The 13,281-nt window shown below is 38.3% G+C and overlaps 1 protein-coding gene across 2 annotated transcripts in view; it reads left to right on the forward strand.

The window, feature by feature from the left end:
* osbpl8 (oxysterol binding protein-like 8) overlaps positions 1 to 13,281 on the forward strand; it is a gene marked incomplete at its 5' end in the record, with an annotated part of 54,784 nt that overhangs the window by 9,883 nt on the left and 31,620 nt on the right. For both annotated transcript variants that reach the window (XM_083907214.1, XM_083907215.1), the window contains 2 exons: positions 9,308 to 9,344; positions 10,831 to 11,001. In XM_083907214.1, coding sequence (XP_083763340.1) covers positions 9,308 to 9,344; positions 10,831 to 11,001 — 208 coding nt within the window. The remainder of the gene's footprint in view (positions 1 to 9,307; positions 9,345 to 10,830; positions 11,002 to 13,281) is intronic.

A 13,281-nucleotide genomic window follows, 5' to 3' on the forward strand; every position in this document is an offset into this window, starting at 1 on the left:
GGTATGCATTTCCTCTTTCTTGGTCAGTCGACCTTTACGTTGTCAAACTCATCAGGGAGCAACGGTGGGTCGATAACACGGAGTCAGTGTACATATTCAAAACCTGTCATGTCAGTCCTCTAAAGCAATTTCTTGCCATTTTTTGCCATCAGCTTGTTTTTGTGAGAAAATGCCTGTGTTGTTTTCAAGTGCTACGTGTCCAGCTAACACAGATCATGCTGTTTCTATTAGCTCAATAGAAAGAGTTGCGTGGCTGAATATTTGTTTCCTCATGGGTCTTCACACAGACGTCCTTAGATGTGTGCGAAATAGGGAAGGCTGCTTCAGGCTGATACAGAAAGCATGGATCTAATGGAGCCCAATGGCACAGAGGGAAGTATTTCCCTGGTTCTGTGTTTGCAGCTGAGGAAACAGCCACTTCAAGTACATTACATAAATATGAGAGCTCCTTAATTCAGCACTCTCCAAGTCCAGTTAAGAACACAGGGAGGCTTACAGCAAACAACAAAATTAAGTGCTTTTATCATGCATTTAAATACATGTGAGGAATCTTAATCAATATCTAAATGTCTGTTGGTGCGCAGGGTTTTATGAGGGCACAAATAAACCAGAAATGTGGAGTGAAGTTAAGTAAACAGCATCTATCAATGAGTGTTTGTGTTTTATTTATTAAAATGGTTACTTCCAGTAAAGAGGCTCTGCAGGATTCATGACTACAGCGCAGGGATGCAGGCAAGACAGAGTGAGCATAATCAGATCTATAATAGAAGCCTGTGGTCACTCATCATTGTGAACAGCTGCTGGAGACTGGAGCTTGACTTGATGCTGAGCCCTACAGGGTTTTGTAATAAGCATTTAAATAATATTTAACAGTGATCTTTAATGACCTTTCATCAAAACGCGATATGAAAAGTTCAAAAGTACATGTTTTAGTATGTTATACACTGTTCATCATTTTGTCAATTATTTTTACCTTACGATACATTTCACCGTTGTTATTTTACTGACTTTAACTGTGATAATTTACAGTATTATAAATTACTGAGTGAATTTAATTTTTTAATTTTTTTTTTTAAACTTCAGTTTTTTGCACGACATGATCTGTAGTTTTCTTTTCTGTAATTGTCATGAAAACTAAACCATTTCCAACAAGATAGAAAAATAATAATATATTTTATGCAGCACTTTTAAAGCTCTCAACAACGCTTTACAATTAAAACCAAAGAAAAGGAGTACATACGTACATACAGTGCAAAGAGAATAAACAGATGATAGAGACAATAGACAATATGCATCAACAACAAAAAAAGCAGAACGAGTACCCATGAGATACTCAATACAGATTTTGAGGAGTGATTTGAAGGTGGATGGGTTTGGACAATCATGGATGTGTTTGGGAAGAAAACACTATTTAACATCATTATTCAGTTGTTGAATTGTAGCACACAACATGTCATTTCTATCGTAACTACACACCAGGGGCACTTCAGCCCTCGACAAGCCCTACTCCCTTCGACTTGGCCACTGGTTGCACATTAACCAAATTATTGTGTTAGTTCGACTGATAATTGCCTAATGCTAACAAACTGAATGTGGGGCATTTCGCCCCTCGTAGAGTGGAGACGGACCATTCTTTCAATAATTCAGTTCCCCATTAGTGAGAGTAGTCCAATTGAACTACAACCATCGCTGGAATGAACTCTTCCTCTTAAGAACATTAGCCACTATGGTGTCCCTGAAGCCAAAGCCCCCCCTGCAGTGATGTAACCGAGACTCCACTGAGCGCGAGGGCCATGAATACATACCTGTCACCTCACCTTTGTTGAAATGCTATTTAGAAAAAAATGAGTGAGGTGGTTTTGAGCAGAAATAATGTATGTTGCATGCTTCTCTCTCATGCAGCAACAAACATGATGAGATTTTGCGAAACTGCTGTAGATCCTAAATACAACAGCAGGTATCCTTTTTAATGGGATTTCTCTTATTTACTCATGTGATGTCTCAGACTCTGCTCTACTCATAAAAACAAGGCAATCAGAGATGGCAGACTTCACCCCATTCCTCTGGTGGCTTCTGTTGGTCATATTGGCAAGTGCAAGTGTGGAAGCACAGACAGACAGACAGACAGACAGACAGACAGACAGACAGACAGACAGACAGACAGACAGACAGAGCCACTAAAACAATAATTGTAAGTTCCCTTCTGTCTTTGATTTATCAGGAAATTAATTATTTTAGACTGAGCGTTCACATAGGAGAATTACACTCAGTGTATGTTATTCCCAGAATTGTCACTTCTGCACCAAACAATGTACTATTTTCTGTACACTGTAAACACTGTACATTGTGTATTGTCCTGTAGAAACAATAAATCAACAAAGGGTTCCCTTTGGGGAATTGCTTAATGCACAATAATCACTTACAGCGACTTATGCTGCCACGTTATAGTCACAGGTCGCAGTTTTGTCTTCTGTTGAAAAGCACTACTTTAAAAACCATTAGTTTTAAAGTCTTCAAATTTATCAGGAAGCTGGCGAGGAACATGTTGTTCTCAGTGGACAGTGTTTTTCAGTTGTGGAGCTGTATAAAAACACTAGAAATAATAATAATAAAAATAATAACTGTGGCTTTGCTTTACCGCTCATACATGAACACACATTAACTTAGTTTAACCTCTTCTTCACGGTTGCCCCCGGTGCCGGAGGCAGCGTCAGACGCAGCGACAAAAGCGTCATAAAACCTTTTTTTTTTTTTTTTTTAAGCTCCTACTGCATATTAAAGGTGATATTTGCTTTAAAATGCAATATTTTTTTAGGCGAGAGAAAAATCCTTCATTTATGCTGTGTTCCATGTACATTTACTCTGACACAGTGGCATCTACAGTGAAACTTACACCTCTGGTGGAATCTCACAAGTGTTATCTTCATTTTGATACCAAGATAATCCACATAGAGTTTGTAACTGCAGAGGTTTACTCTATTTAGTTTGGGCATGTCATTCTCCAAAAAGAGGGTCAGTGAAGAAGTGGTTAAAGACAGGGATGTACCGATCCATGTAGACCTCTACTAGTCTCTACAAGTCTAAGCATGTTCGACTGTTCAAAAAATCCAGTCACTCTCACTAACATCATGTTATGTCTGTAATTAGAATAGATACTATCAGTGTTCACCCCCTGGTCAAATCACACTGCAATAGGTTTCCATCTGCCTCCTGCTACCATTTTCTTAAATGTAAACATGACACATAGTTAAATTGGCCATCTGCTTGTCACTTTAGTTGTGGATTCTCTTTCAGCGTGATGTTATGATGTGTGCACTGTTCAAGGACCGATCTAAAATAAATTTGTTTCTGCTGAGTTTGACAAAGGGATTTCAGTGAAACAGATAAATGTGTAACCACGGTGACATTGTCTGCATTCGCTGGTACTTTCACACAACAGATTGTGTGTTGCACATTGGTTATTTACAGCACATTTGTGGCGTGGAATATTATTCACAGACAAAACTACTTTTTGTTTTGTTTTTTCCCACACTGCATGGATACCTGTTCATTTTGCTTCTTTAATCTGCCAGTGTCTGCTGCCTGTATACCATACCATCATTAAAAAAATTTGCAGCCCTACATTTTGCAGACACTAAATTCCTGGGATTGTTGTCTTGCGCAGCTCTGCTTTGTCCATAAAACACGCAAGAGTGTTAGTGAGGGCAATGGTATCCAAAAACTGGAAGTCTGTGAAGTCCGCGAAAAGTTCTATTCTTGGCTCCACAGTGCAGCACAGAGTTCTACACAAACTTCCAGCCTCAGAGGATTTATCTGTCCATTGGATACATGTTATATATGATGACAATGTGCCTGCTAGAGCCTGCAAATGATCACTTTTCCAAAAGCTAACTGCTGTTAGCTCCCAGTAGCCTCTGTGGCTGATGTCATTTCCTCTCCCTTAAGTTTCATTTTACTTATTTTTTTAAGGTGGACTTAAAGAGATACGACTAAACCGAGTGTTCTGAACATGGCTGTTTTGTCAGGGTGATTGAACTGCTGGTGCTTCATTCTTATGATATTTAGACCAAAGCATAGAGACATGTTCAGGGAACTAGGTTCACTTGGAGAAATAGGGTATAATATGGGACCTTTAAATTTACCTTTAGGTTTTTTTTTTGTTATTTTTAATTTGCAAAGTAAGATGCAGATGCTGGTTACTTTTTGACACATAAACTTGGACGTTACATGACTGTTATCAGCCTCACCTTCTTGCCAAATATGTCTCACAGTGAATAAATGACATACATAAATGCATTTTGACTAAAATTGGACAGCATCTTGGCAACAGGAAGACACCTCTAGTCACATTTTTCTGGGCCATTTCATTTATGAAGGCTGTGTCACTTCCTGTAGTTGTTAATCAGCCACCATATGGACAGCACCCATGATCTACACACCATACACTGTTCTGCCTGAGTTCACACCATGGAACTACCTCGTGAAGACAGATGTGTCACTTCTGTAATAGATGAAACCCCTCTGAATCTACCTCTTGCTGGCAGTTTTTAGCAGCTGTGCAGAGGAGGCGAGTCAACATTCAGACGAGTAGTTTTGAAAAATGCTATATTAAAATGTTGTGTTGCAAAGAGGAAAAGTATTCTACCTTGCTTTTTTTTGTATTACTAATATTTTATATAACTAAGATTCCGCAAATTGTCATTGTAAATCGTGTAACAAACCAAAAATAGTCAGACACTCGTTTATGTTTTGCCTTCTGTAATTATCCAGCTCTACGGTTATTTTTTTCTATTTTACTCTATATTAACATCATTGTATTTTAAAACTTTTATTTATCACTTATTTTGTCGGTCTTCCACAGATATTGGTCTTCTTCAAAAATGTATTTAATGATAAGTATTGGATGTCTTTGCAATATCCCTGTTAATTAGGGGTGGGTCCAAATATTGATTTGATGATGTATTGTCGTCTTTCTTGGTGCAAAAGGGTATTCGATATGCCAGGGAAAATATTGATATTTTAATCAACAAATGAAGGCACTCCAAAGTAAATGGCTACGTCATGTCTTCTTGCCACAGGCTGAAGTAGAGTATACAGTGGGATAATTGTGGAGAAAGCAGATGCTCCCTCCATGATCATTACATAGACTTTAATGCACTTTGTTCTCTATGGTGTCAATAAATAGAGAAATCTTGCACTTTTCACAGACGTTTTTGTTTTCTTTAGTTGGACAGATATCGTGATGTGTCGCTTTAAGATTGCATTGTGATATTCTTGGTATTGTGGACCATGTATCGCATAACAGCTGCTTAAAATTTTAACATTGGTTAATATTTTGTGGCCCAACTGTTCCCCTCTCTGATGGGAACAGGGGTAATGATAGGGGATCTTTTTGTCATTTATGGTGATCTTTCTTATTTGCTATTTCTCCCTTTCGTGTGTGGCTTTAACATGACCCTCTATCTAATCTGAGGAGCTGTAAAAACAGAATTCAGACGTTGCTGCACACAACTTCTCACACAAGCTGAAGCTAATAGACTAAACAGACCAGTAAAATGTTATTTTTGTAGACGAGGTCACTGAATTTCCATGAACATTCTGTCATGTGAACTACACCAACAGCTGGGAGTGATGACTCAGCTGTCCATCAGCAGTCTAGCACCTGGAGAGATGTTGTTCTCCTTCTCTCTGAGCCTCTTTCTCTTTTGATGTATTTTTTTCATCCACTGTAATGTCACACCGCACAGGGTTGGCGGTTTAAAATGTGAAATGCACTGTCATCACAGTTGATGTTTAGTTTTTATAGTTTAATTTTGATGATATGATGTGTACCCAGTGCACTCTCACTTTAATTCTGGTCTATTTTGATACATTTGAACATTTAAATAATAAGAACTGGTTCGTGTTCTGGTTAGGTCAGCTATAAAACTATTATTAAGTCACTTCATTTTAGCTTCTTTTTTTTACTCTCCTGGATCCACAAACTCGGGACTATTTAAAAAAAAAAAGAAAAGAAAGGATTAACTTATCGGATATAGGAATCGGACATGAGAAGCAAGAAATGATCAGTTATCGGTATTGTTGAAAATGATCATGCATCACTAATGATTTATATACTTTTATATCTATGTGTATATAATATATATTCTATTATACATTATATACACAGACAGTATATATGTATATATAAACAACAGGTTATTAATCTTTTCCTCCTGCTGCTAAGAAGGACCTGGGTCAGAAAATCTGCTGTGATGCTTAACCATTATGTAATAAGTCATGGTGTTTTAGGCACTCTTCATACACTGTGTTTAACATAGTGTTTCTTGCAGAGGTTTGGCTCTGGAGAAGATGTGGATAATCTTTTGCATGTTATCTTAATATGCAGAAATTAAGGTGGGAATAAAACGGGGTCGATTTCCTCACAATGTCTCCTGCTAAACCTTGAGTTTGCCACCTACCAGTTTAAACCAGGCGAGAACTACTGAGAGCATGTTTACATGCATTCTTTATTTGTTTGAGACAATGGCTCCATAATTCATTTTTCACAGTTTGCAACACCAGAGTCAACAGGGTGAGCTTGGCGTGAATGAGGAGTATCATTGTCAACACAGATTGATTAATAGTCTTTTCAACTGCTGTGTGAATAACTAGAGTGGTGTTAAAGGTCATTTTAAACCATTATTTTAATCTAACTATAACACTATATATGTATAATATTTCAGATTCAGTGTGTCCTGGTTATATTGCATTTGCCATTTATCACGCTGTCGTGGTTTAAAATGCAAGTAAATAAATGACGCATTGCCAGCATGTAAGTATATTGACTAAAATGTAATAATTTACACCTTCCGATGTACACATTGTAAACTGATTCAACTTAAAAGTTAGAGGTAACTGAAATGGACTAAACAAATGATGTTATGTTTTCCAGTTGCAGTCTGTCATTTCCGAAACACAGAGACAACAAACTGTGGCTGCTCAACAAGTTCCTAGGAATAATTTGAGGTTGTGTACAATATTATATAAATGTCATTGACGTGTCTGCAAGTACTGAATGAGTCCAACTGAAGCCAACAATTATTACTGAAAGCCTTTGTTCTGTCATGCAGTAGAGTTTAGTCCAGCCCTCATTGTATGATTGTCAGTTCATAGTCGGAAAGCTTTTCAAATGCTAAAATTAGCCTGTCACATGTAGTGCTCCATCAGTGTGCTCTCAGTCTCCCTACACCATGCAAAAATTATATTTTTTGATAGTGACACTTATTGAAAGTCTCCCATTCTGACACACTGCCAGTTCTTTCCTCACCCCCGCACATGTATCGGCATGGGTAATTGGCACTAATCATCAAGTAAAGCACTGGTGCATTGACTTCCCTTCACAGTTTATCACTTTTCATCTTTAGCTGGATCGGAAGAGTCTAGATCAGAAATCTAGCTTATACCACATTTCCACTAGTCAAAACACACCATTTACTACAAGGTTTAAATGGGTTTTTCACTTCATGGGAACGTAAGACCGGAGATGCTCCATTTCCATTCCGTTATGATACACTCTTCTGTGCATCTACATCACCGTTAACATTAATCTTTGTTGCCTCACTTTCTTTTTTAAACTTGGGACAGCTCTTAATATTATTTATTTCATCAATCAGATCAACTAAAAATAGAAATAAAAGATGCAAGATAGTAACCACCGCGACATTATCACTGTTGTTGTCACAATTCATGCACAGGTGGCAATGGGAATGGTGTTAATTGCCTTTTTTTTAATCAGCTTCACAAAATTTCAACAGTTTCATGATATACAGTGGTATTTTTTTGTGCGTGTGTCAGTTAAAGCAACTACATACATTCTTGGTGCTCTAACATGTATTTTCTGCTAAAATGCTAACAAATGTTTTTTTTTTTTGCTGCTCCACATTCCTTTTTTTCACATACCGGTCTTGCAGTATACAAAAAATTCATTTGAACCGGTATACCACCCAGCACTAATATGTTTGTGTAATTGCCTTTTTTTTGTTGACGGAGGTCACCATCTTGCAGTTCCATTTTTCTGCAGAAAAAAACAGCTGTGTTTCCTGTTTTGAAGCAAAAGCTTTCCACACAAATTAGAGGAACAGCATCTGCTACCTGATGCACTTGGCGAAGCGAGGGCTGAGTGGTGTGTTTATTACAGTCTGCAGTCTCATCATTAGATGTCACTAATCCTTACACACTGGACCTTTACAACGAGCATTTCCATGTAAACCTTAATGGGAGTCTGTGAGATCGACAGATTAGGAAAAGCTGTTGAAGTTTATTGACAGCTTGTTTGTCTGACGCACTGCTGATGTATTACTTGCAGAATAGGACAGCCATGGTAAGAAAACCTGATCAGTTCTTGTTAATGGTTTGGCTGTTCAGTGTGTCTGCCCCATGCTGTGCATAGCAACAAGAGAAAGGTCTTTGTTCTGGTACCACTGCTCTGCTGTGAAATGGACGTCTTTTAATGTTTCGTTTTACATCTTTAATGAGACAAAAGTTGACAATTGAAACAGATTTGAAATACTTGCATTAATCATCACTCGTAATAATGAACATCTAGGCACAATGTAAGTCTGTACTGTACAAGCAAAATATAACTTTTTACCGTATGTCCTGCTGTAACACTGCACATTTATGTTGTGGGACCAGTAAAGGATTATCTTATCTCTTATTACAAATGCTTTTTTTCAATAAAATGCTAAAAATGACAGTATGATTCTGATGGCATTACCCAGCTTTAGCTGTTATGAATGGATATATCAGTAATTGTAACCAAATGAATTCACTCTCAGGTGTTCGATGTAAACTCATGCTGTATTTTCTTTATTTTTCTTTATTTGTCTTGTATTATTCACTGTCTTCATTCCCCTCCCACTGCCCCGGTCTGTTGTTATGTGTCATGTTGTGCCCTCTGTTCACATTTTGGTTGAACTAATGTCTTTTTTTCTTTTGTTTTCTGTCTCTTGTCTCCTCTTTTTTCTTGCATTATTTGTTTTCATCCCGTGTGGCTGCGGCTTCCCCCACTGCTGTTGCTGATGCTGATGCTGATGCTGATGTCAACCGTTATCGCCATACCTGCTGCACGCAAACCCACCACTGCCAACATCTGGTCAACAAAACAACACAATGGACATCGGTCCTCCCTTTCCATCCCTTTAATCTTTACCCAAAATCTGACACACTTCTAAAATTCTCTCTCACTCTCTTTATTATTCTCTCTGTTTCTACCCACTGTTACTTTACTTCTCTTTGACTGGCTCCACCCTTTTCCACCTGCTAGCAACATACAGAGTTGAGAGAGCCCCATGCCAATCCGGGTAAGCATTGACCTTTTAGTGGAAGGGCTAAGGGCAGTGCACAACATTAGGGGAAGTGCCATGGCTGCTATTCAAGAGCCAATGAAATATAATGTTGCTTTGCCACTACAAACATTGGCTGGGCATGCAACGCCACGTTTTTTTTTTGCATTAGCTATACTATTGCAGTGCCCGTAGGAAGTATGTATTCCTATAGTGGGAGCTGAAGAAGATTTTTCAGTTATGGTAATGCATGATAAGGAACGTAAAGGCTCACATAATACAAATATTGTGCAACCTCATTAGGCACGGCAAATGTTTTAATTTTCAATTAGCATTAGCATAGCTAGCTGTTGTGACGGTCAGCCCCAGCTGGCTAGTTTTGCTAGCTAGGTTGCAGTGTTTGTATTATTTTATCCCTACACTAATGCTAATCGTAGCCTCGCTAGCTTACCTTTGGAAACAGGTTCGCCAAGGTAGTAGCATGCTAATGCTCAATAAATATGTGCTCGCGTATTGGTGAATAGACACCAGACAGCGCAGCTGCTGCTGATGAGCCACTGCCTGCCTAAGTACAGCATGATAAATCAGGGAAAATGAAAATTCCTCCAAAAAAATCTAAAATCAAGGATGCACACCATCAGACCATGCTCGACCCATATCCAAAGTCTTAGTGTGAGATATGCCCATCACAGACAGACAGACACAACTTGCTTTGTATATGGATAGATAGATTACATGGTATCTGGTATTTTTCAGTACCTGCTCTTACGAGCTTCCAATCGAGCTGAGCCGATGCGTTATGTCACTAGCTAAAGCTAAAACCCATTTCTACCCAGTGTCCTCTCGCAAATGCTCTTATTAATGTCATCGTCTGTAAGTAGGCTGCTGCGATTGGGCCACCCTCATAGGATGAACATTTCCATACATTTTATAATACAATGACAATGACCTTTCTCAGATATGAAGGCTGTCTTATCTGTAGCACCAACTTTACTGTCACTGCTGTCGTAGAAATTCAAACTTTTAACCTCCACTGTGGGATCACTGCTGTGAGTTAGCATATATTAAAAAAGAGTTCCATGATGATGAGGTTTTATTATGGAATTATTGATCAGTAACATCAGTAATATTCTGCTCACTGTACCTTTATTCTTGTGACCTCCATGATCTTACATGAAACAAAAATGGATCAAAAAGGAAAGAAGCTGTCATACAGCCAGTGAATGATAGAGTGACTTGTTAGAGCCCAGACAATATCCACTGAAAACTGTGATCCGATCGCTCAAGATAGCTATTAATACCTCACATTTCTGAATAATAACATCAAGGGGGCCTGATAAAGGATTAACAGCTCTTTTTTAATCATCGGACAGGAATATATGTTGTATAAATCAGGAAATCTTAAGATGGCAACATGTGGCTTGGTTTTTCATCCGTCATCCAACTTTCTCCACCTCCTGTCTCTCTCTGTCATTTCCCCGTCTCTCTTTCTCTGCCTCTGTAGCTTTGGTAGCGTGCAATGATGACACCGTCCTTCTGACACCAGGCAGGATGAGCCAGCGCCAGGTGAAGGAGCGCGACAAAGAGAGGGAGAAGGAGGCGGGCCTTCAAACGCCCAACAGGGAACACGTGGCCACACCTTCCACCCTCAGCCCAGGAGTGAGCTACAGCCACGGTAAGAGTGTAAACTTGTGTCACCCTTTGTGGTGTTTAGTGACATTACTTGTTGACATCATGTATTTATGGTGAAAACCTTACTCAAACAGGACTTTGCCGTTCATTCATCCGTTATCTAGGCTGATAGCGCCCTACCACCCATTCCCAAAGGAAAATAAACATGATGTAAACATCCTGTAAACATCCTGTGAACCCTGCACTACGCACACTAACTCTGATGCACTATCATTTGTTTTCCCTTTGTTTCCTTAGACTTAGCAATAAGATGTTCATATTTTTACAGACAAAAAATAGTTTTTGCCGATAAAGACTGGCTCTGTTTCAGTGTGGGTCTGACTTACAACAGAAAGAGTGAATCAGAACAGCAGCAGCGCATCTCACTGAACATGAGCAAGCTTAATTCACACTTTGTCACTGACTGTGCGATGCTCTTACACCTTAACATGCTGTGTCAAAGAACTAAAGATGCGTGAACTTTGTGTTTGCAGTTCCTGTGACCTCTAAACAGACCCTGAGCCTCTTAACTCATATAATCCTACTTCCTTTGTCTTTGCTTTGATTTTCTTAGATTTAAGATCAACACTTTAAGAAACTTAAAAAGCTGTTTCCGGTGTTGCGTTTGTGGTTCTGCTATATTGATTTTTTGATCTTAATGTTTTGCCAATGTCAAGAATTGTGATATTGTATAACCACGCAGTACATTTTTGTAATACTAACAACATAAACCTAAACCATCAGCTCTGTTCATATGCAAAACACTAACAACAGGATCATGGCAAAAATGCCGGGTTCTAAATATTTAAGTTAGGATTCCAGTACTTGAAATGAATGAACACATGTAAGATGTAGTACTAGATTAAACAGTACCTTCTGTCAGCCTTTTGGAGTTGGTGCTTTGTCAGTGATGCAATGCAATCGTTCTTTTCCGACAGCATCAGTGAACATGCTGAACAGTCCCTCGCTGTTTTTTGTTGATGCATGTTTTCTTGGGATGAGTCTTGGGATGAGACTTACCGGGTCCATCTCCAGATGAATTTTTAAAATAAATCATGTGTGGACATGTGTGAAGTCCAAACGGCTTGGGAATCATTATCAGTACCTGATCACATTACTCAAGTGCTCATGATATTCCTTCATCAAAACCTTGTGATGCTCAGCCCTGATCAGAATCTGCCTGAAATCTGTGGAAGTTGACTGAAGCCTCACTAATGGAGGTTATCACATATCGCAAGGGAACAAATCAAAATTAGGAACTAAATCTGACAATAAAATACGCCTCACTGTATATTTGACCACAGGCGTAAGTCACCCTTCATGTTATTTTTACCTTACAGTTATGTTGCAGTGCCCTCTTGTGGTTTCTTCGCTGTGGTTAGTCAACTGCCAGCCAACTTTCAATTTACATGACTTTTGTGTTAATTGAGCTAGATCTCTTCTTTTTTTTGTCATGGTGCAGTAACGTTGGGGAGTTTTCAAATAATAACTAAATATAGACGTGGTATAATGGACCGGGTAATAGACTATTATTAGCACTTGTTTCAGGCATAACACAATATTTTAAATATGTTTTTGATGTCACAAATTGCAGTTGTTGGGTGACCGGCAGATTTGAATTCTATCTGTCAAAAAATAATACTATTAATTGGCTAAATTTTCATTTGATGGTCAGGATCACAGGTAGAGGATATATGTGCAGGGCAAAATATGTTAGGTACTTCAACCATTCACCATACCATACTGGCACTTGCATGTGATTTTGATCCCTCATGTGCAACAGGGTTAAAATGACATCATCCATACTAGGGCTGGACGATTATGGCAAAAATAATAATCACGATTAATTTGATTGATATTGAAATCACAATTAATAAACCATTAATGATTATTAATTGATTTTAAAACTTGAGTATTTATTGAACCACCAAAACTCAACTTTAAATATAACTTAAAAGAACAGTCAGAAATAAATTTGTAACACGTAAACAGGTAAAATAATAATAATACTAGTAAATTAAAATGATGATAGCAATAAAAACAATAAATAACCAATCTACTTGCACTGCTGCACAACTTGCAAAAATGTACAACATGCACTGACAACACTAACACACAGGCAAAATCGAAACAAAATACTCTGCAACTTCAGCACAACATTTATCATACAGGACTGGAAATGTTTATGTGACGTGTTTTTCGAGCATAGGAATTTACATCCAAAAATTTCAGTGCACTTTTTTGCACTACAATAGCTGTGAGTCTTTTCCCCCACAAGATGGAG

This window comes from Microchirus variegatus (assembly GCF_963457635.1).
Source record: "Microchirus variegatus genome assembly, chromosome: 20".
In the NCBI taxonomy this organism is placed as follows: Eukaryota; Metazoa; Chordata; class Actinopteri; order Pleuronectiformes; family Soleidae; genus Microchirus; species Microchirus variegatus.